At 38.7% G+C, this 21,220-nt stretch overlaps 1 protein-coding gene across 1 annotated transcript in view; it reads right to left on the minus strand.

The window, feature by feature from the left end:
- The window catches only part of FREM2 (FRAS1 related extracellular matrix 2), a 118,998-nt gene that overhangs the window by 538 nt on the left and 97,240 nt on the right, over positions 1-21,220 (minus strand). The window contains exons 16-23 of the mRNA XM_041407346.1: positions 20,889-21,220; positions 11,309-11,501; positions 8,953-9,057; positions 7,699-7,826; positions 7,475-7,609; positions 3,054-3,180; positions 2,681-2,868; positions 1,631-1,777 (exon numbers count right to left, since the gene is read on the minus strand). Of these exons, the coding sequence (XP_041263280.1) occupies positions 1,631-1,777; positions 2,681-2,868; positions 3,054-3,180; positions 7,475-7,609; positions 7,699-7,826; positions 8,953-9,057; positions 11,309-11,501; positions 20,889-21,220 (1,355 nt within the window). The remainder of the gene's footprint in view (positions 1-1,630; positions 1,778-2,680; positions 2,869-3,053; positions 3,181-7,474; positions 7,610-7,698; positions 7,827-8,952; positions 9,058-11,308; positions 11,502-20,888) is intronic.

The following is a 21,220-nucleotide window of genomic DNA, read 5'->3' on the forward strand; positions in this document are numbered from 1 at the left end:
AAACACACACATACTACATCTGGGCAGTGTTAAATGCAGAGGAAATCCGTCTCTATTCTGAACTGAATGCCTGGACAAGCACTCTTAAAATCATGCACAGATAACTCCTGTCTATGTGCCCATGTGCACCAGAAGAGTTGTATTTTCTGCCAAAATTTCCAGAGGGTTTAGTCTCCATTCCTCTCCACAGACAGACTCTGTGGCTACCAAGTGCAGATGAAGAAGGCTACGGCCTTGGCATGGTTTTGGAGCTATTAGTACCAAAAGCCATACAAAGTATCTTTAGCTGTGGATGGGCCACAGAAAAGGCACTTCCAAGCCCAACCTACCAAGTGATTAAGCCCTGGCTGTAATTCCATCTAAACATAAGAAAGCAATTGTTTACTGCAGTGATGGTTGAACATTGGAACAGGGAGCCTGTGGAGCCTCCTTCCACAGAGATGTTCAAAAGACAACTGGTCATGGTCCAAGGCAACCTGCTGTAGGTGACCCTGCTTTAAGCAGGGTGTAGAACAGTCAATTTCCACAGGTCCCTGAAAATTATATCCACTCTGGATTGTGTGGGTCCCTGCAATCTGTATGAGATGATACTACTTTCCTTCAATTTCTCTCATCTTTCCTGGATACGTACAAGATTGGCATCCACAAGGTCCAGTAGGCTTGTCTGAATACTGTCTTAAAGCTACTGCCTGTTAATTTGAATAGTTGCAGCCCAGTTTTGTTATTTTGAGAAATAACACATTTTCTAATTTACTCTTTGTTTCCCAAGTATTTTTCAGGATATACGTTTGTTTCTTCATATTCTCATTTTTTTTGACAGGAAGAGGACCAAAAATCATGGCATCTTCACGTAAAAAATGAGATTCTATTTTCCTGGGGGCAGATTTGAAACTCTTTTTATACTTTCAAGTAAGCCTTTTTGTTAAGTACTGTACTGCTTACAATGTGACCTTTAATACTAAAGTGGCCAAGAGTAGAATCAAAGTCTCCTTCATATTTTTCCTACTAATTTATACACTTGAGTTGTGCTGCAGTTTTGCAAATACTAGAGACAAATAGCAAAGAGAGAACTTTTTGGTTGGGTTATATAGATGAAAGAGCTGAATGCACACAGCTGAAGGTTTATATATAATTAAGAAGTAGTTGCATCCTTTAGTTGTCAATTTTTTAGGCTCTCCAGTGCTTCACACTGTACAAGTTTGCAAGGAAAGAATTGTACAGAAAACCCTGAGTATCAACTTGATTTTGATGAAGCTTACTATAAATGCTTATGATTTTTAATTATTTGTCTTTGAGAAGTGAGATGGGAAGCGATAAAACAATGTTGAGCAAAAAGAATCTTATTAACTTCTTAAAAGAAATGTACAAGAACAATTTGCATAACTTCTGGTTAGCATGTGGAATTAATTATACAAAAGAAAAGCAAGGTTATCCCAACAGAAACACTTTAATAAGTGTTCCAGATTTTATATGTATAAGTTTCTAAGCATCTATAACTGTGTTTGATTGTCACTGGAATCAGAATAAATCGTTCTGTTGGTTTCAATTTGACTTACAGTTAACAACAATAGCTGTGCAAGTGTTTCTTCCTTGGTTCAGTACTCTTGCCACTAAGCTACAGAAATCATACCTGAAATAGAGGAGTTGAGTCTACTTTGAATCCATCAGAGCCTGGCTGTTTAACTAATGGAATTGCTTCAGGATCGTCTATTGCAAGTTTTGCATTAAAAAGTACATTTCCAAAACTTGTGGCTTGTGTCTCTGGCTGAGCTTTGTCCTGCAGGGAGGGGAAAAAAAAGTTTGTAAAATTCAGATTTATTTCTATGAGGAAAAACAGTTTTAGCATTTACTTGCAATGTACAAATTGCGTAGTTTGAACACGTTATTTTATGTAGTCTAGGGAAATACTACTACAAGAGAAAAGACATGAGAAGCAGTTGTGGTCCCGTCTGGCTTGTACTAACTTCTATCTAATCTCTTGTCTTTTTGGAATAAAAGGGGAAAGCATTAGAGAGCAACCATAGTACAATTCTTAAATAAAAAAGATATATAAATGTGATCTGAAATGAAAGTAAGAAGTCTATTTCCCAGACTAAAAAAGCTACATTTCATTTCATTAACAGACAGTCACATAAATTTGTTTAGATTACTATATAATCATCTTACTTAAAATTAACTCTAAATGTTGGGCATCAGGTCTGCAGTCACCTCGGGTTACTCTACAGTTATGTTCAGGAAGGAAATTAGATCATCCAAGCCGACTTTAGAGGTATTTCTCTTTACCTGTGGACTACAGAGGCAACCTGGATGACTAACTTTGCAGTATACACTAGATTTCAGATGGCTAAACATGAAACAAATTACAATCCCTCACTTGCAAGTCTCCTGAAATTCTCTCTATGGTCCATAGATACAGACAAGGCAGAGAAAAAGCCTATCTTGGGATTCTGACTTGGGTCCAACTCTTACTGAAGGTAGCCCCCAGAAGGATAAAGAACAGAACCAGGAGGGAAAAGGCAAGATACTGCCTCCATCAGTTCATTTTAGCCTGGTGCTACTGAGAACATAATTTGGTGCTGTTGAGAATATTTTAAAGAACAGTTGGGTTTTGGATAAAAGACAAGTTAGAAAAAAAATTAAAATACATATCTCTGCATCCTCACAGAATTAGAGCACTTACCACAATCTTAAACCTGTACAGAAGGGATGGAGAATCAGCAAGGCATCCATATTCAGTGTTGGATGGATTGTATTTGGGCACATATCCATCAGCTCCTGTGCACAGGAAAACCTTCTCGATGCTACAGTAGAAGGAATCACCCAAATTCTGCACTGGATCCACCATCACCCGACCGTATATGATATCACCTGTAAACAGTGCACACAGTTCACATCTGCTTAGACTGAACATTTAGCACAGCTCTGGGACTGAGCTAATAAAGCCTTGTCAAAAAGCTTAGTGCAACAAGCACAAACCCTTACTACTAGACAGCAACAGGATCCTGATAGTGTGGAACACAAATTAAATGTGCATGATCTATGCACAATTATACCTTCTGAGAAAGCAACGTCACTTTCTTGCCCAAAGCCCATCGAGCCATCAGACAGCCACAGTGTCTTTTTGGAGAGGAGGAACATCTGGGTGTTCAAGCTGAACTCAGCAGCCACTGGGTCACTGACCTAAAACCACAAAAGCATAAGGCTCTTCAACAAGACTTTTTAATGAAAAAAACATAGCATGATCTTAAACTCTTAAACTCTTAAAATAAAGCATGATCTTCTCCCAAGGTGCATTACTTATCAGCTCTGCACATCTACATGCAATAATACAGTTTAATAAAAAGATCTCCTGGTATTAGATATATATTGCTATGTATTTCATATGCAAACAACCTTTGGATTATCTGCCTCTCTGATATTTGATAGTATTCTAGGTTAGTTGCTTCCCACCACATTTTTCAACATCCCAGCTAAGGAGGTGTCCAGAGCAACTTATGTATGGGGGTAACATGAGGAAAACTTTTCCCTCAAAAACTTGTCTCTGACTCATCACAGCCTGTTTTTTCTATCCCATTTTCATTCTTACACACAAGTCTCGCCTCTCTTTCTGACCCTCAGTCAATATTTGAAAGAACACATTGCTGAAGATTTATTTGCAAGTATCAGTTCTTCTAATGTGCTGCAGGATATACCAGATAACACGTGAAAATGCACCAAATCATTTGAACATCTTTTTATGATAGTATTTATATATTTGACACACTTATCTATGGTTCTTCCTTGATTACATGAAAAGTATAAAATTAATCAATATTTTCAGCAGCAGTTTTTCGTGGGACCATAAAACAAGAAAGAAGGCTGTGGCGGTTTTGAGGCAAGACAAAGGCAAACTATAAAGCGACATGGCATAATAAAAGGGAAATTATACAGTGAATCGAAGAACTGGGGGAGCCTAAAGTTCAAAAGGATGCAAGTACCTGAGGAAATAACGTGGAAGACACATATATAAAAAAAAAAAAAAAAAAAAAAACACCCTAAAAGAAAACCTCCAAGAGGACACTAAACAAATAAAAAAAAGCTCACATATATATGTATATTTATGTATATATATGTATAAGTGTGTGGACAGGAAGGAAAGAAAACAACAAAGAAAGCATTCTTTCTGGCTCATGGACAAGGGTCCATTTCACAATAGAGTCCCAAAACTATCAAAGCAACAGGATCTGGCAAGAAGAATGTACAGCTCAAACCTTTTTATAAATGGAGTGCTACTCTTTAGGAAAAGGAGCCTGAATATCCCAGCCTTTACAAAGAAAGAAAAAAAAAATTCCTTCCCTTGGAATGCTTCTTTCTAAATGCCTGAAAAACAGGCCATTGGGTTGTAATTCCACAAATACTTGCTTAGCACAACTGTTTTCCAGCTGTGTTATTTAGGACAGTAGTTTAAGTGTAATTACTTTTATGGGCATTTGAGACATTTTATATGAGAGTTCTTACAAAACAATCTGTGAGGATCTCCTGGGTGAGAAGAGCAACTGTCAGTTTATTCTGCCTATTTACCATGGTCATCAACTCTGCATATGGATGATGTGGGGACACTGCAGATCACCCATGGGATCAAAGCCCATGTAATACTCAGTACCTCAAGGAACAGAGCACTCTTGAGATTGGTCCATCCCAGGGCAACAAGCATCCTGAGTATGGAAGGGCTTCTGTCAGGAAATAGGTATACACATTGAAAGAAAGGCGATGCGGAAAAAATTGGGATAAAGCAAAGCTTGGTGGTTGAATATTTTTCTTTTTCAGGGAATTCCAGAGTGAGATGGTGTTAACACAATCCTCACTAGAGTTCCAGGCTACCTGCTTGACTCCTCAGGGGCCACAGAGAGAGGAAAAAGGAGATATGCAGGTGATACATGTCAAAAAAGGAAATGTTGAACCAGTGGGGAAACACCAAATAATTTTTCTTCTTGAGTCTTAAAATCGTTCCTCACTTTTGACCAGTGAAAACAATTATGAAGGAATTTAGAAGGAAAAGTTTCCAAGGAAATGAAAAGCCTCATATAAAAAAACCCAAGAAGGTAATTCAGTACAGGAGATGGAGCATTAGACAAAGAATTTGGGGACACAACTGTTGTCCTGCCTTATAATTTTATCATTAGACTTTGCAGTCAAAACCAATTTTTGGTCCAGTTGTGACATATACACTCGCTGATTTCAGGGAGTGGTTTGGGTTGCAGAGCACACTTAAAGATCATCTCACCCAACCTCTCTGCCGTGGGCATGGACACCTTCCACTTGACCAGGTTGCTCAGAACCCCATCCAACCTGGCCTTGAACACTGTCAGGGATGAGGCATTCACAGCTTCTCTGAGTAACCTGTGACAGTACCTCAACACCCTCATTGTGAAAAGTTTCTTCTTTTCATTCAATCTAAACATACTCTCTTTCAGTTGCCCCTTATCCTGTCACTGCAGCTCTTGGTAAAGAGTCTGTCTTTCTTACAAGCCCTGTTTATATGTTGGAAGGCCAAAATTAAGGTCTCCTTAGCTCTTTCTCTTCTTCAGGCTGAACAACCACAAATCAGCCTTTCTTCACAGGGCAGGGTTGCAGCCCTTTGACCAATTTTCTGGTCCTCCTCTGACCCCCTCTAACAGGTCCATGTCTTTCTAGCATGGGTCACCAGAGGACTGGATGCAGTGGGCCTGTGCAAGGTATCAGGTGTTCCCTAGTGTAAGGACTAGCATCCTTCAGTCTGATCCTTCGGTATTTATTTTCTTATTTGTAAAAGAATGGATACCAATGCTTATTCAGTTTTGCAGAATGACTAAAAAGTCTTAGAGGTAAAGTGCTCAATACTGCTTACTGAATTTGTGCTATTGTACTGCTGCTTTTTTGGGACTTGCTTTGGGACATGTGTTTCCATCTGTGATCAGATGGGCCACAGAAAGCCCAAGCCTGTTTTACTATGAGTATCTCAAGAAAGAGAGCTGGTCTTGGTTTGAAAATTGTTGATGATGGAGGTTTAGCTGGCCAAAGTCTGTGACATTGTTGCAACTTTGCACTTATGCCTATTTTGAATTGATGCACCTGAAACTTCCATAGGCCTTATCTAATATAATAAGGCCTTATCTAATATAATAACCCCTACAGTGTCCATTTATTTATTCCATGGCAGTTCTAATTCTTAGCCATAGCTTTTACTTGTAGGCTACTTCCAGGTAAAAGTTAGGTCTCTTCCTAGGCTACTCGGCCCATTTTGCAATGATTTTTGCATGTTTTTTGATCTTTCTAATATCAACACTTTATTGTTCATACTAGGATCAGGAACAAGTTGTGATTTAGCATTGCTACGAATTGCTTCAGAGTCTCTAGAAGTAGATTAGAAGTGCCAGACAAAGACTGAAGTGCTGAACTAGTATTAATTCCCCTCACCCATTCCATTCAAACTTCTCCAAAATGTTGAAATGTGATTAACTCTGAGAAGGCAGGTTTCACATCAGATCATGTATCATCTCTCTTCCTTGCCAGGACTTAATGCCCTATCAGGAATCATCTGTTCTCCCACAGGTGGCATAATGCCAAATGAAAGCATAAAGACTGCATACATTCCCTTGTGTACTCTGGCTAAGTCAACAGAAAAGTGATTGTGTACCCCTGTCTGATATGGATTTATTCTGTAAGATGATTTAATAGCATAATCTATACCATTAATGAGCATGAAACCACAGCCACACTGTTCCAGGATTGGCTGTACTGGCTCCAAATAGCAGAAATAATATAACTTCCTCCTTACACATCCCAAGGTCACAGTAGCCCTTTCGATAACCTAGAAAGCTGGCAGTTTATGTTCTCTTAACTATTCAACATGACCTCCAGTTGTTTTTTTTTTTTAAACCGATGTTTTCTACAGAAGAATCCACTTCTCCATATTTTTTCCCAGCTATAGAGCTTCACAGCTGGGCTTTGTGAAAGGTATGCTGTTTGCCTGTTACCATATGCTTCCATATGGTCCATATTGCATGGCTCAGATTCGTTTTGGTCACTTTTGTGAGTTTTAAAGCTAAGGAGTGTTGCCTATCTACATGTCCCCCTACAGTTAGTGAGACAAGTTCTATCTTAAGACTGAATACATTTTCCTCTGGAGGTTCCATTTTTAATACTAGAGACCTAACTCTGATTTGGTGTCAGATGAAAACCTTCTGATAATAGTTTTATATTTTCCTAATTATCTGATAAAACTATTTACTACCAAATTTAACAGAGAAAAAAGAATTCCCAAATGTTACTATTGCATCACAGTAACTTTCCCCTAAACCAATGGTTATTTAGCAGGAGAGGAGTATGTGCTCTCCCATCAATTCAGGAACGCCTTATTGGCAAGAAATTCCGTTTCTAGCACCATTATTACAAGACCAACAAATGGGAATCAAATTAGAAAGGAAACATGACGAAGATGTCCTTGGAACGGTACCTGCTGGAATCGGATGTCCAAATCAAAAGTGATGGGCTCTCTAGGATTGCAGATCACGGGCAGGCTGTACTCCTGATGTGGGGCAGTGGTGCAGGCTATCAGCTTCACTGTGTACGTTCCAGAATAGTCTCGAACCTGGACACAGAGAGAGAGGGAGCTGTACCACCAGCATCCCAAATAACAGGCTGGGGCAGTCAAGGACTTAGTGAGGGCTGAGGTTTTACCGCGAAGTCTGAAAGGAAGCTCCACTGCTGGACTGGCAGGTTGTAGGTTGGCTCGCTTCGGATCAGGCTGAGGCTGAAAGTGAGGCCCGGGTGGTCAGCTGACATGACCATGGAAGTGAGAGATGAAGCTAGAAACATGCCAAAGAGACAGATTTGTCACCTTTAGTGCTTCATTGCAAACTCTCAGAGCCTGAGAAACATTCTCAATGATTCATAAACCATAATGCCATAGATGATGTTAACACCTTCACAGGGCACTGGGTTTTATTAACTGAAAATAAAATGGCCCAGCTCAGCTGGGCCTCCTTGATTCTTGTTCAAGTGTCTATTCAGCAGCTGCTTTTGTACACAATGAGAACTGCATGAAGGATAAATTTAAGAGACAGTCAAAACAGTGAGAGTGGAATGGCAGAGATCTATAATCCCTCCTCTTTTAAACTTGTCTCTGCCTATAGGCAAAACCAAACACACTAGAGGACAGCTAAGAAAAAGTAGAAGCACCATAAAGGAGTTTGTGCATTAAAACCTCCTGAGTTAAACTAGAAGAGATTTTCTAATTTTTTTCTCTTCTCACTGTTGTTCAGCAGATTTAATTTAGTTAGATATTATTTTCCATGGCTGGCATTCATGCTCAGATTTATGTCTGTAGACCGAGTCTTACACCTGTAATTACTCTGAATAAAGGCAGTGGGGTGTAAATAGATTAAATTGCAGGAACAGGTCCTCAGCAATGACTAACTGAATGTCAGTGAGAGTGTTATATTAACAGACTGATACAATGCCCACACAAGACTTTTTCTTGCTTTCTGAAAAAGGTCTAAATATCTTAGAAAAGCTTCAGAAAAATGTCTAAATATCCTAGAAAAGCTTCAAGTTAGAAAAGAAATTTTAATGCTAAATTCCTAGTGCAATGTAAGTAAATAGTAATTGTAACTATGGGGTTAAAACATATATCTATAGATCCCTAATGGACACAATGGCCTAGATCTTCATCCTTCATAAATCAGGCTCTTGATCAAGTGGAGCTATTTGCCTTCCATCGGATTAATGTATATTTCAACAAGTTTGACAACCTGAATACAGTTGTAAAGAAATCTCAAGCAGAAGAAAAATCTGTATCTGAACAGCATAGTAACTAAAAAAAATAAAAATCAGCCATCAGAAGCAGAAATACTAAAAAAAAAAAGAATAGTATCAAATTTGGGGAGGATGGCTTTATTTCTGAAGTGCTGCTAAAGGGTAGGTTACACTTACCAGGATGGGACATAACAAACAGACCATGAAACCGGGCTTCAGTCTTGAAGTTGACAACCAAGCGTCCCTCTTCACTGATGCGCATGCTGGTCGGGAACAGGGAACCTGCCAGCAGAAACCAATTAACAGGCGTGTTCCACTTGCAGGTGACAAAGAAATCACACTCCTGTGAAACACCAGACCCACTCTTTCATCTACCCTTGCCATGTCACGTGTTTGGTGTGCCCACTGCTACTTTTTGGGTTGACTCCAGATTCTTCTCAAACAACAACTTACACAGTGAGGCCTTGAGTTTTCAGGATGTGATGTACCTTTCAAAGCATACAGGAAACTTCCCTACAAAGCCATGCTTTTACATGTTACCATGGTCCCACACAGCTGCTCTAGTATGCTCAGGAAAATCCACAAAACACTCTGTGCTGAGGTTCAGGAAACATGGTCAGCTGCCAGGGGGATTTGCAGAATGAAGACTTTTATTTTCACCAAGTATTCAAGCTGACTCCTATCAATGAAAGCTGCTTCAGAGATGCCCTTTATCAGTGCCTCCCTGCCTACTGTGCCAAGGCAGCAACCATCAGCATCAGCTGGAGCAGCTGGTAGTGACTTCCACAGCAATCTGCTCTAGGGTGCTGAAATCTGTGAAAACTCCTTCTGACAGGCTTTGCATTGCTGGCAATTTTTGGCATGAATTTAGCACAAAACACAGGCCTTACGTATTCTAATTTCAGATTACAAGATCTTGTAACTAGAAGTGGTTTACTTATGTAGCTTGCAGCCAAGACCCTTTTCTTCTGGAGTTCTGCAAAGCTTTAGAGTTTAGGCATTTCCTCCAGTGCTCCCTTACAAACAGCCAGTGATGTATCACCATTCTGTTTGACAGGAAAAAGAAGGAAACAGGAATGTTCCCCCATTAATGTGCTGGAAATCAAACACACCAGTGTCAATGTATACCACCTGTACAAAACCATCTGTACCAATCGTATTTCTTGGTACAATAGAAATAACTATATATTCAAGTATGAGTTAGGACTTTAGAAGACCTTGACTGCTTTACAGACTTACTTAGAATTTATGTAAGAAAATTATATTAATTAAGAGGCAAGGAAAGAAACTGGAAAGTAATTAACCCCTTCCTGCCCAGAAAACCACTGCTGAAAAAATACTACCCAAGTGAGACTGGGATATGTTGAGGGTTGTTTTGTACTGGTTGTTTTCAAAGGGAACTGAAAGTGTTCAGCATCTCCAAAGATGCAGCCATCAGTTTCTTAAACAGAGAAATAAAATAATTAAAGATGGTAAATGGTGGCATAGATGCACCACATAACTGCTGAGACAGAGGATTAGATCTGGTTGTTATTTGGTGACAAGCACATCACATGATCTGTGGCATGTGGCTTATTCTTTAAGCATGGCATGACACGTGCTTCATTCTTCATGCACTGCAGCTTGCTGCTCCTCATTTCCTGCTCTTAACATAAGGACAGACATGGCATAGCAAAGATTTCTGTAGCTCATATACAGAGTTAGCAGAAGCAAAAAGTGATTTTACGTTCCCAGGAGTCCTGAAATTGTGTATGTACATAATTACAGCTGGTACCTATATTCTACCTTAGCTGGAGAGAGATAGGAAACACCTGAAGTGTAATGCTGGGAAATATTAAGTAAATTTGCATAAAAAGAACAATGCAGCACACAGGTGTAACTATATATTTTAATCTTGCACATACATCTGTATGTCACTATTTGTAAGAAGTAAATTAACTTTTTTAAAAGATAAATTCTGCAATTATAGATTTTTATTTGTTGACTAGTTATACTCACAAACATTTACTGACAGTATTTAACATATTGTAGACCGTCTCAGAGTTTACTACTCTCACATAGAGGACAGGCCCCCATTATATAGGTCTGTTTCTTTTTAATGTTTTATAACATTTTCAAAATATCAGAAGTTTCTGAAACTGGCCATTCATAGTGAGAAAAAAATGGTATCTCAGAAAAGCTTCAATTATTTTCATTAAAGTGTAAACATCTTGTGTTCTAACAGAAGTTGGTTACATAATATACCCTGAGTTCTGAGTAGATACAAAGGTTTTAAATTTTGCACATGTACTTCAAATATACAATAAAATTGTCTTTCTTTGCAGTAAAAGAGCTGAGCTCAACTTTACATGATTTTCATAAAAACTCCAGCAGACACCTGTGAGTGCTAGGAAATGACAGATTGCAATTAATAATAAATGAAATTATTAAATTTGTTTTTAGTGTTGGACTCATTGAAAAACCATCCTACTGTGTGCAGACTACACTCCTAGTAACAGAGCATGAGTTCTATGGTAAGAAACGCAACACCCACCTTGGAGCTCAGCTTCAGGCGGGCTACCGATGCCATCCTTCCACAGGATGGCAGTGTCATACACAAAGGTCAGCCGCAGCTCGGACTGCAGGTCGAAATGCTGCCAGCCCCCGACACCCACTGGAGAGTGGAAAACATAAGAGACGTACAAAGGGACTCTCAGCGTGACATAGGACTGCACTAGGTTGAGAACCTATAAAAACCAGAATTGTATATCGGGGTTAGTGATCATGAATGGCAGCATTGCACAGGCAAGCTAAATGCAGGAGAAAGGGAAGACAGAACTTGAAATAAATACTGTGACTCAAGCAAATTCTCTCTTTTTGTAAATTACAGATGAAATGCAAAACCACGTTTCACTGGTTTTCAGCTGAGCTTACATCCCTTCAAGTTTCATCTTTGTACTTCAAACTGATAAAACATAAACCCCCTGAATTTTGACTCATCACTTTTTTTCAGGTTTTTTTAGTACATGAACAGCACAGCTACAAATGAAGGCTTTAGAAATTTTTCAAATATGCTTTTGCATTTGCTCTATGGTTGTGCCTTAACCAACTCTTGTTTACATTCTTGTTACTATCAACTAAGAAGCTCTTCTGGAAGATGCTGGAATTGCTCAGATGTCATAGCAAGACTGAGTCCTTGGACTCTACTTAGCCACCTCTGGAACTCTTTCTTCCTCTGTGCACGGATAATAGCTAACACGCTGCATGCAAACACAGAAATCATACTCTTCTTTACTGTCTGGAAGAGCTAAAAATAATACTCAAGCTGATATGGATTTAAAAATAGAGCCTTTCTTTATGCATTGTACCAAACAATTGTGCTGTAATTATGAAAGAATTACATATCCTTATGCATACTTTTAATGAAAAAAGACAGAAGAATAGTGTCAGTAAACTGTCACCTCTAAAGATAGCCCTTCATGATACATGGATCTAAGCCTGTCTGAAGAGACTTTATGTTTGGTGACAAATACTTTGTCACTCACATATCTCTGAAATGTGCAATCCAGATCCTTTTAAATAATTTTGGATTTTCTTAGAAATACATGGTAAGAAAGACGTTGAGATCATCTCCCAGTGGGAAACTTTTCAAAGTCATAAAAGCTGTTGAATTCTGATTGAGTTCCAACAGAAATTCCATATATAAATTTGCACATCTGAACATTTCCCTGATTACCTTACATCCTTCTAAAGAGTGTTTTACACTATCAAAAATCTCCAGTAGTCAAGGAAGTTTACAAGGAAGTTGGGTTCAACCAGCAAGTCATGGGGCTGAATGACCATCACCTTCTAGCTGCTTTACACTTTGAAATGCCTGACAGAACCTTTACGAATATAATGTGATCACAAATTTGCTGTGTGCACTCACTAAATACTTTGACCTAATTAAGGACTTCATTAAGGCAAATGTTCATAGCCATAACTCACTTTCATGTGTGATTCTCCTTGATCTGCACTCTGTGCTAACAAAATGTTTTTGACTTATATTGTTTGACTCATTCCATAATACGAGCTAGCATTTAGATAGTAATCATTTGGAAACACACAGTATCACAAAATCAAAGAATTTTAGGGGTGGAAGGAACCTCAGGAGATCACCCAGTCCAGGCCACCTGCCACGCAGGGGCACCTAGAGCAGGTTACACAGGAACATGTCCAGGTGGGTTTTGAATGTCTCCAGAAAGGGAGACTCCATGACCTCACTGGGCAGCCTGTTCCAGTGCTCTGCCACCCTCTCATGGTCTTTCCCATGTTGTTTTAGTTTATGGCCATTGCTCCTTGTCCTGTCACTGGGCACCACTGAAAAGAATCTGGCATCATTGAAAAATAAAATACTAACACAGACTGGTAGATGAGATGCTACAGTTGTAGATTATATTAATGCTTTGTTGGTTTTACATAAAATCAAGAACTTCTGTTTGGAACAGAAAAAAAAAGTTCTCCCTATATATTGGATGACCAAATAAAGTTAGACAAAAAATGTTATTGTTTAGTACCCTTTAAGTTGCAAGTTTATCTTTAGAATACCTGCATGAGTATCTGAGCAATTATTTTGGACACAGATTCACTAAATTGTTCCAAGCAACAACATGATATTCTCACTTCTATTAAACAAAAATATATAGCAATGATGCAGCTTTTGAGTGTCTTATGGCTTGCCTTTGATTCAGGAGTAACCTCAAAAATTTCCTGGACCAGTATTAAGAACTGAATGAATATATTTAATTGTATAAAAAATGCATCACTATTGTAAGGTCATCCCAGACAAACTGTGTTGCTTTTCTCTCTCCCTTTTTGTTCTATATCTGGATGCTGTACAGTAAGAATTAGACACTGAAGTCAGAGATCTGAAATTTAGTTTGCTTATAAGGAAGAGACAAAAGTATGTGGAACAGGATTTAATATACGCCCATTATTTTCTTAAATAGAAGCATACATAATGCTTAATGACAAAGTAGAGGACTGGAATATCAAAGTGAGAATTTAATGACCTTGAGGATTAGAATAATAGCAGTGAGATGAAATCTTATAGCTTAAAGTATAAGGTAATAGAAACTAGTCATATGGATTTCTGTAGAAATGAAAGACTTTCATTAGACATAACAGAGGGGAAAGAAATTTTGTTATGTGTGTTGATCACATCATAACTATGACCTTCCTACCCTTTCCATGTGCTATGATCCTAAGATAAACTGAGGAATGGGGTGGAAATTAGAAGCATGCATGCCATTATACAGAGCACTAGTGAGAGCTTATCTGGAACAGCTTTGATCATCCATGCTTGAACAAGTCTAATTTGCATTGTAGACTGCAGAAAAAGAAATCAACATAATCAGAGGAATGGCAAAACTATCTGATGAGAAGGGTCTAAAATAGCAGTGTTGTTGAGCCCAGTACAACAAAGGCTGAGAGGGAGTAAGAATGCTGTCTATATACATCAGGACACTAAGTGCAGAGAAGGGCCACTGATGATGAAAGATAGTGCAGACAAGGGAACAAATGGCCATAAGATGGCCATGACAAACCAGAAGAGTTTCCAGCCCTCAGTGGTGGCACTCCGCAGGAATAGTGAGGCCATGAAATCCTATTAGGTTTTAGATTAAGTTTACTAGTGTTGGAATAACATTATATAGACTTAAGGCAGAGGCCTGGATCCACAAAACTCCTTCTAGCACCATTCCTTATGACACATCAAGCTAAAAAAACACCCCTCATTACAAAGCTTTTCTTGGCTTTCAATGTATCACTGAAACTACTCTACACAAAGCAATCCACTAATGAGGTTTCTAAGCCACATTTTAGGGTTTTCTTGCCTCCATTTGATGGGACCATAGTGTTAGAGACCTCAGCTTATTTGCACTGGTCAAAATCTAGCAGTAGAATCCCTTCTGGGTCAAGTCTGCTAGGAATACTGCTCCTTTGACATATTACCCCTACTCTGGGGAGAAATCTGAAATCTCTCCACTTCTAGGACTGTACAATTTAAAAGGTTGTTCCCTTTTAGTAAAACCTGAAAGAGGTATCTGGGCAGCAGAACTGCTTGCCTCAGCCTAGGAATTTATTTGTGCACTCATGTTCTTCCATCAGTGTTGTAGCCCTTATGCGTGATTCGTGGCATGGATGGGGAAGGAAGAATTTGTTGCTAAAAGTTCCTTGAGTTTTTATGTTTTTATGCACACAAATCCTTCTACTGGCACTAATGGACTTGCAGGTCTGGAGGCAAACCTACAACACTGATAGTCAGAGAATTATTGAATAAATAATTATCTCTAACAGTAAATGAAAACTTTTAAGAGCCTCTCATTCCTACAAGGGGGAATCTACTCTTCTGTAGGCAGAAGAGAAACATCTCAAGACACAGTATATGAAAGGATCTTTTTGATATCGTAAAAATAAAACAAAGAGGAAGTCAACTGCAGAGGAAAGCTGTGTCAATGTGAGCAGACATCACCCACCCCACTCCCCAAAATGAATCAATGGAATGTGCTACACAGATGGAGGAGTTTGACTTCTCCAGCCCTCCTAATAATGCTGTTTAGACCAACATGAGAAAACATTCTTTCCATTGAGTTATCTTTCTTTTCCAGCACTTCATGCAAAGCCTATTGGGAGTAGCCAGCTGTTCATTTTATATCTCAATGTGACACTGATGAAACCAAAAGGGTGACTTAGAGCTGTGTAAGTGTCAGGTCAGCTTAACTGCTATGGAGAGACAGAACAGGTGCATTATGTACCCATGCATCATATGCACAGGAGATTTTACCAGTTACACTGACAAAATTACATTCAGTAACATTGGTTTTAAACAATAATGAGTTGGTGTGAATTTTAGTCTTCTGATCTCAGGAGAGAAATACAGACTACAGCTACATCCCAGGTAAACTGGGGAAATGGTGTCTCATACTCCATGACAATGCCAGGTCTGGAGAACCTGAGAAGACAGAAGAAAACAATTGTTCCAAGGAGGGAACAGACTCTTACCGATAATATCTGGAAAAATTTAGATAAAAAATAGTCAAACGGTGCACCTCAAAATTCATGTGTGTGAGAGCAGAACATGATATATACATTGATCTAAGAAATAGCGTTTCATACTTGTTTTTGTGAGATAAATTATCACAGATAATAAGGTCTGGTTTAGAATACTGACAATTCCCATTTAAGATTTAGAAAGTATTAATGGGAGTTTCTATATGTGCTTTTCTTTTCTTCCCCTTTCAGATGCAATCTGTCAAACTTCATTAGGTAAAATACACAATTATTTTGAGAATCTGTCACATAACAATTTAAAATATTTACAATAAAAAATATTTTGAATAAAGGATTTGTGGCATGGACTCTATTCTACATTTATAGCATGCTTTATTTAGCTGGCTTACATTTCCAGAGGGCAGAGCTTGTCAGTGTATGTGTTTCTGTGTACATCTATAGTACTGATAAAATTAGACATGAGAAATAACAAAAGTTTGTGTTTTATTTTGTGTATCTCAATGAAACAGGATTTACATGAAAATTGTATTTTTATTCTCCAAATTACCCTAAATCTCATTTTCTATTGCATTTACTTGTGATGTCTGTGAATTTGAGTCACGCAAGTTTAACAATGTTATCAATTAACTGTTTACACAATGTCAGTAAGGCAAAACTAAGATTTGGCACTAAGAAGACACCCAGACAGGTAGGTCACAGGTGAAATGCAATGCAGGTTTGTTTAAAGAAGTCTGAATGGAAAAGAGAATGCAATACAGCCTTGAAATGCCAGTCTCTTGAAAAAATGTAACCTCTGACTTTGTTACACAGCTGGTGCATTCACTTTATAGTTTTTTTTTCTTTACAGCATACTAAATGCACGTTTGCAGCTAGAGAAAAAAAATGTTTGTCTTTTAGTGAGGTTCCATGTCAAGGGAACATGAGTTGCAGAGCCTTCTTAAATTTGACTGGGGTCGCTAAAGTGAATATAAAAATATGAAAACAGACATTTCTGTCTGTTTGCGTTTTACAACATCTAGTGAGATTTTCAGAATAGGTGAGTTTTCATCTTATAGTACAATTTTGGTAAAACTAGTTCCAATAAAGCTGGAAATATACTGTTTCTGTGTAATAAAAATCCTCTGCAGGCTGCCTCATATAAGGTGCAGCAGTACATTAGTGATTTTAAAACCTGTTTGCAGAGGGGATTTTGAAATGCTCAGTGCCATAAAATGTATAGCATAAATGTGACCCGAACATATTGGAAGAAAGACATTTTCAGTTTGGGCCAAAAATAACTGGTTTTGGAAGAGAGAAAAGTGAACTGTTCAGCCATACTCAATTACCATAATTTCAAGGTATAAAGTTATACATTCAAGTATTTTACTACATGTTCTTCACCTTCTTGCTCCTATAAAAGACCTGATTAATGAGCTGTCATTAATAAAATTAGTTTGAATGGTAATTTCCTTGCTTCCCAATTCCAAGTCTGGCAATGGACTGAGACTACAGAAAGAAACATCCATATATAAATACTTGGCCAGAACCACACAGAAGCCTTCAGATGCCAAACTGCCTGGCTACAGCAAACAGGTATAACAGTGGGAAACAGGATCAAATGACACTTCACACTCCATGAAATAATTGTAGGTCAGTACTTCAGTGTACACTTCATTAAAGTACGGTCACTTGCTTGGTTTTCACTGTCTCATTTTTTCACTTCCTTTCATGAATATCTGTCAGTGTTTTAGAACCTGTGTTGGGAGAATGTGAGATGTCTGTAATACTTGACTCTCACAATGTCCCCATGAAGTAAAACCCAACCTTTGTTAGCTACTTGAAAATACTGGAACACTGCCCTCAAATAGGTGAGTTCCCCTTTTCAAAGGCCTGTACATATCCAAATGTAGACACTGAATTTTAGACTGTGACTGCAGGTTGTCCTAAAGAAAACTGTTAATCATCATAGCTGAACTTAACAAGGACAGAACTCTAATCCAAATTAATTAGCTCAATTTAAGGAGGAGCAGGTCTTTAATTTTAGGTAGAAGTTCTTTAAACTGCACATCCAAGTCCATGTTTAGATACAATAAATGCCTGTTTTTTTCAGTTTTGGGCAGACCCCAGGAACAAACCGTCACTCTGTACACTGAAAGGAGTGCTGCATCTAGCTCACACAGGGTTTGCTCATGCACAGAATAATTGAGAAAGAGAGTGGGTCACAATCAAAAGGCCTCAAAGAAAAGAAAAAAAAAAAGAGAAAACTAAGACCTTCTCTGTATGTATTATGACAGTTCATGAGTTCATGGGAACTGGCCAAGACAGCTGCAGCCTTCAGCAAATACTAGGAGCTGTGCCAGAAGAACTGCACCAGCTGCAGTTCTCCTACCTTACTGCTTGCTTACTAAAGTTCATCTTCATCCCCTACCATAGCAGGAGCTCCCATTAAGTGAAGGTCCTTATCATTTAAGATATTGCCAGCTCATAGTGTGAAATCTTACTGTCTGAATCAACATGGCTGTCTTTGACCACACAGGTACTGGAGAACTAGAATCAAGAAACAATATTTTGAGCCTAAAGTTCTAGCCAAAGTATCTGGTAAATTCAAGATATTAAATTTGCAGTGGTAGCAGGATATGGTAAGAGTGTTATTGTTATTTATCTGTTCTGTTTGTGTAATAGAATTTAAGCTTCCTTTGTCTGCTTAAAAAAATGGTGAAAACCATAGCTGCCAGTTTTCCGCTCACAGAAGAGGATTATTAATTGTTCACTGAAGGAGAAAAAAACAACAATGGTGACAACCACAGAGATAGGGCACTGACTGCCTCCCCTCTCAGCTGGAGAGGTCATGTGAAGATAAAGACCAAACCTGGAGAAGAATTAAATGGAGGTGGGGAAAACAGGGAGGGCAGTGAAGCGCATATTGGCTGCAGGGAAATGTTTCACTGCTAGAAGTAATTCAGCTTGATATTTCACTTAACATACTGTAACCTTTTTTCCATAACCTAGAAGGCAGTAAAGAATGACCTCAGCTGCAGTTTCATGGCTCTCACAGCTCATGTTGATCCCTCTCTGCTTGTAAATGAGAGAACTTACATCAAGTATATAATACTTCTGAAGCCTCAGGAAAGTACAGCTCACTTCTCTGGCCACATTGCCACTTATGCATGTCCTCCAAAACTGAATACACAGATTCTTCCTATTTACTAAAATATTGCAATGGTACTTATTTCCTCCTCTGTTTATATGAACAGAGACATAAATAGGTTTTATTTAGATACATATTTGTCTAAAGCATCTATTCAGCCTTTTGTCTAAAGGACACAGAAGTATTTAAAATGGATTCATACCATGTCTTCCTTCCTTTTCACTGAGGGAAAAGTGGCTTGCATAGCTTCATATGCAAGCTTCATACAGATGCTTCAAGTTGTGTGTACTTATGGTTGTTTTGCACGGGAAATAAGAATTTGCAGTTGCACATTGCCTGGGCATAAGGAGATAGTCAAAGGAAGGATGAGTCTAAGAAACGAAGAAATGAAATCATTCTAAGAACACTGAAGACTAGTGCAATTTTTATCTTGTGGGAATGTGTAAGGTTTACATCCCACACTTGGATGCCTTCCCTTTCCCTCTGACAGCTTCAAAGATCTCATGGAATGCACCTGTAGGAGGATCTGCTTTCAGCAGAGGTGAAGCCCAAGCAGAGCATGGACAATGAGCTTCCAACATGAAGGCACAGACCTTGAAATGGTCTCTGTAACAGACAAGGAACCAGAACTGATGACAAAGCAGTGAGATGACATGTCCATCAAGGCCTTTGTATCTGAGATGGGCAGAGGCTCCATTTTATTCTCATCTTCTGGTTTAGAGTATGTAATCTCTAGTTAAGAGGGGTAGAATGTTAAGAAGTTAACCAAGTGCTGAAGAGATCCTGGTGCAATTTCTTGTCCAGCAAACTGACTGTATGATTACTATGAAAACTCATGGAGTAAGGTGGACTTTAGGCATGTAATTATAACAAAATCAAAACAAAAAAGAAAACAGTTTATCTGATTAGATATCTGTATGTCCATCGATGACCACGCTTTTAGTAGTACATTAGCTCTGTTGTTGCACATGCTTACATATTTCTGTGGGCAATGACACACTTTCCACATCTGCTTTATGCCATTTGGGACTAAAAAAAGAAGAATTTGGCAAATAAGTCTACTGAGGTCTCATAGCAGGTGGATCCCTGGAAAAATGTCAGAAGAGCAGAGAAATTATGGCCATTTCACAAAGCAGGCTCATTCTTTTCATAGTGGTTCAACAAGGAACGCTAGTGTACCAGGACAGTGAGTTAGCTGTGGATGGACTTCTGTGATATGAGTCCTCCTTCCACCCTGTAGGATTATTCCCCAAATATATTTTTCTGTACATAAACTTCATAGTTACAGCCACTGTACTCCAGAGCCAGAGTGGGATCAGACAGGCTTATGTAGTAATTATACAGGGAAGATCCAGGGATTAATTTGACTGTCACTGTTCCAGAAGAAAGCCTGCACCCTTTTCTTTCCACATTACTATGGATTTCTAGAAATAATTTTCCAAAGTACACCTCAAGTTCTCTCTAATCTCTTGCTTATTTTAACTCCCCAACCAGTTTCACAGCTCTGTTCTTCAACCATTCCATATTGGCAGCTTTTTTTACTTCCTCTACTAGTAATTTTTGGCTGCACTGATGGGTCATCTTACCCAGGGAACAACAGATTAGCAAAGCCAAGCTGCTGGTAGGACACTGCAGTCCATTGTTATTAGCAAAAAATCTCTCCACAATGTTTTAAAACTGCTTTTTAAGATATACTACAATTAATATTAAATACCCCAGTGCTATCTATGTGCTAAAAGCAATTCTTCAGAAGGCTTTAATTTTAAGAAAAGACTAAGTTGGCTCACTATACAGTAAAAGGGGGATTGTTTTGCCCCAAAATACTCCAGAACTGTATTGGGAGAAAATCATAGCAAATTTCTTTCAGAACAAATGATTCTCTTATTTCTACTAGCACAGATGTATCATAAGGGAAATATTTTATTACAAGAATACAGTGCAAAATCACGTCCCATACCTGTCCATCTGTGCCAATGGTGCCTCCACAATCTGTGAGGAGCTCGGACATGTCATAGTAGCTGATGAACTCCCACAAGCAGGCTTCCAGGTTCAGGTTGCGGTAGAAGCGCAAGGTATTGAAGCCTCTAATTGTTGGGCTGTACTGATAGGGAATGGTCTCTCCAATCACATCTGGATTCTTGGTAGCGTCAGTTAAAAAACCATGGTGGGTCTTTACTTCTGTGTAATCCAACAGGTTGGAGCACTTATGGTTTCCAACTCTAGTTCCATCAGGGCTAAGTGTCAGCTCAAAGTTGGAGAGCTCTCTTGTAGAAATAACAGGCAGCATGC

The sequence above is a fragment of the Onychostruthus taczanowskii genome, unplaced genomic scaffold, assembly GCF_017590055.1.
Source record: "Onychostruthus taczanowskii isolate IOZ18803 unplaced genomic scaffold, ASM1759005v1 scaffold26, whole genome shotgun sequence".
Classification (NCBI taxonomy): Eukaryota; Metazoa; Chordata; class Aves; order Passeriformes; family Passeridae; genus Onychostruthus; species Onychostruthus taczanowskii.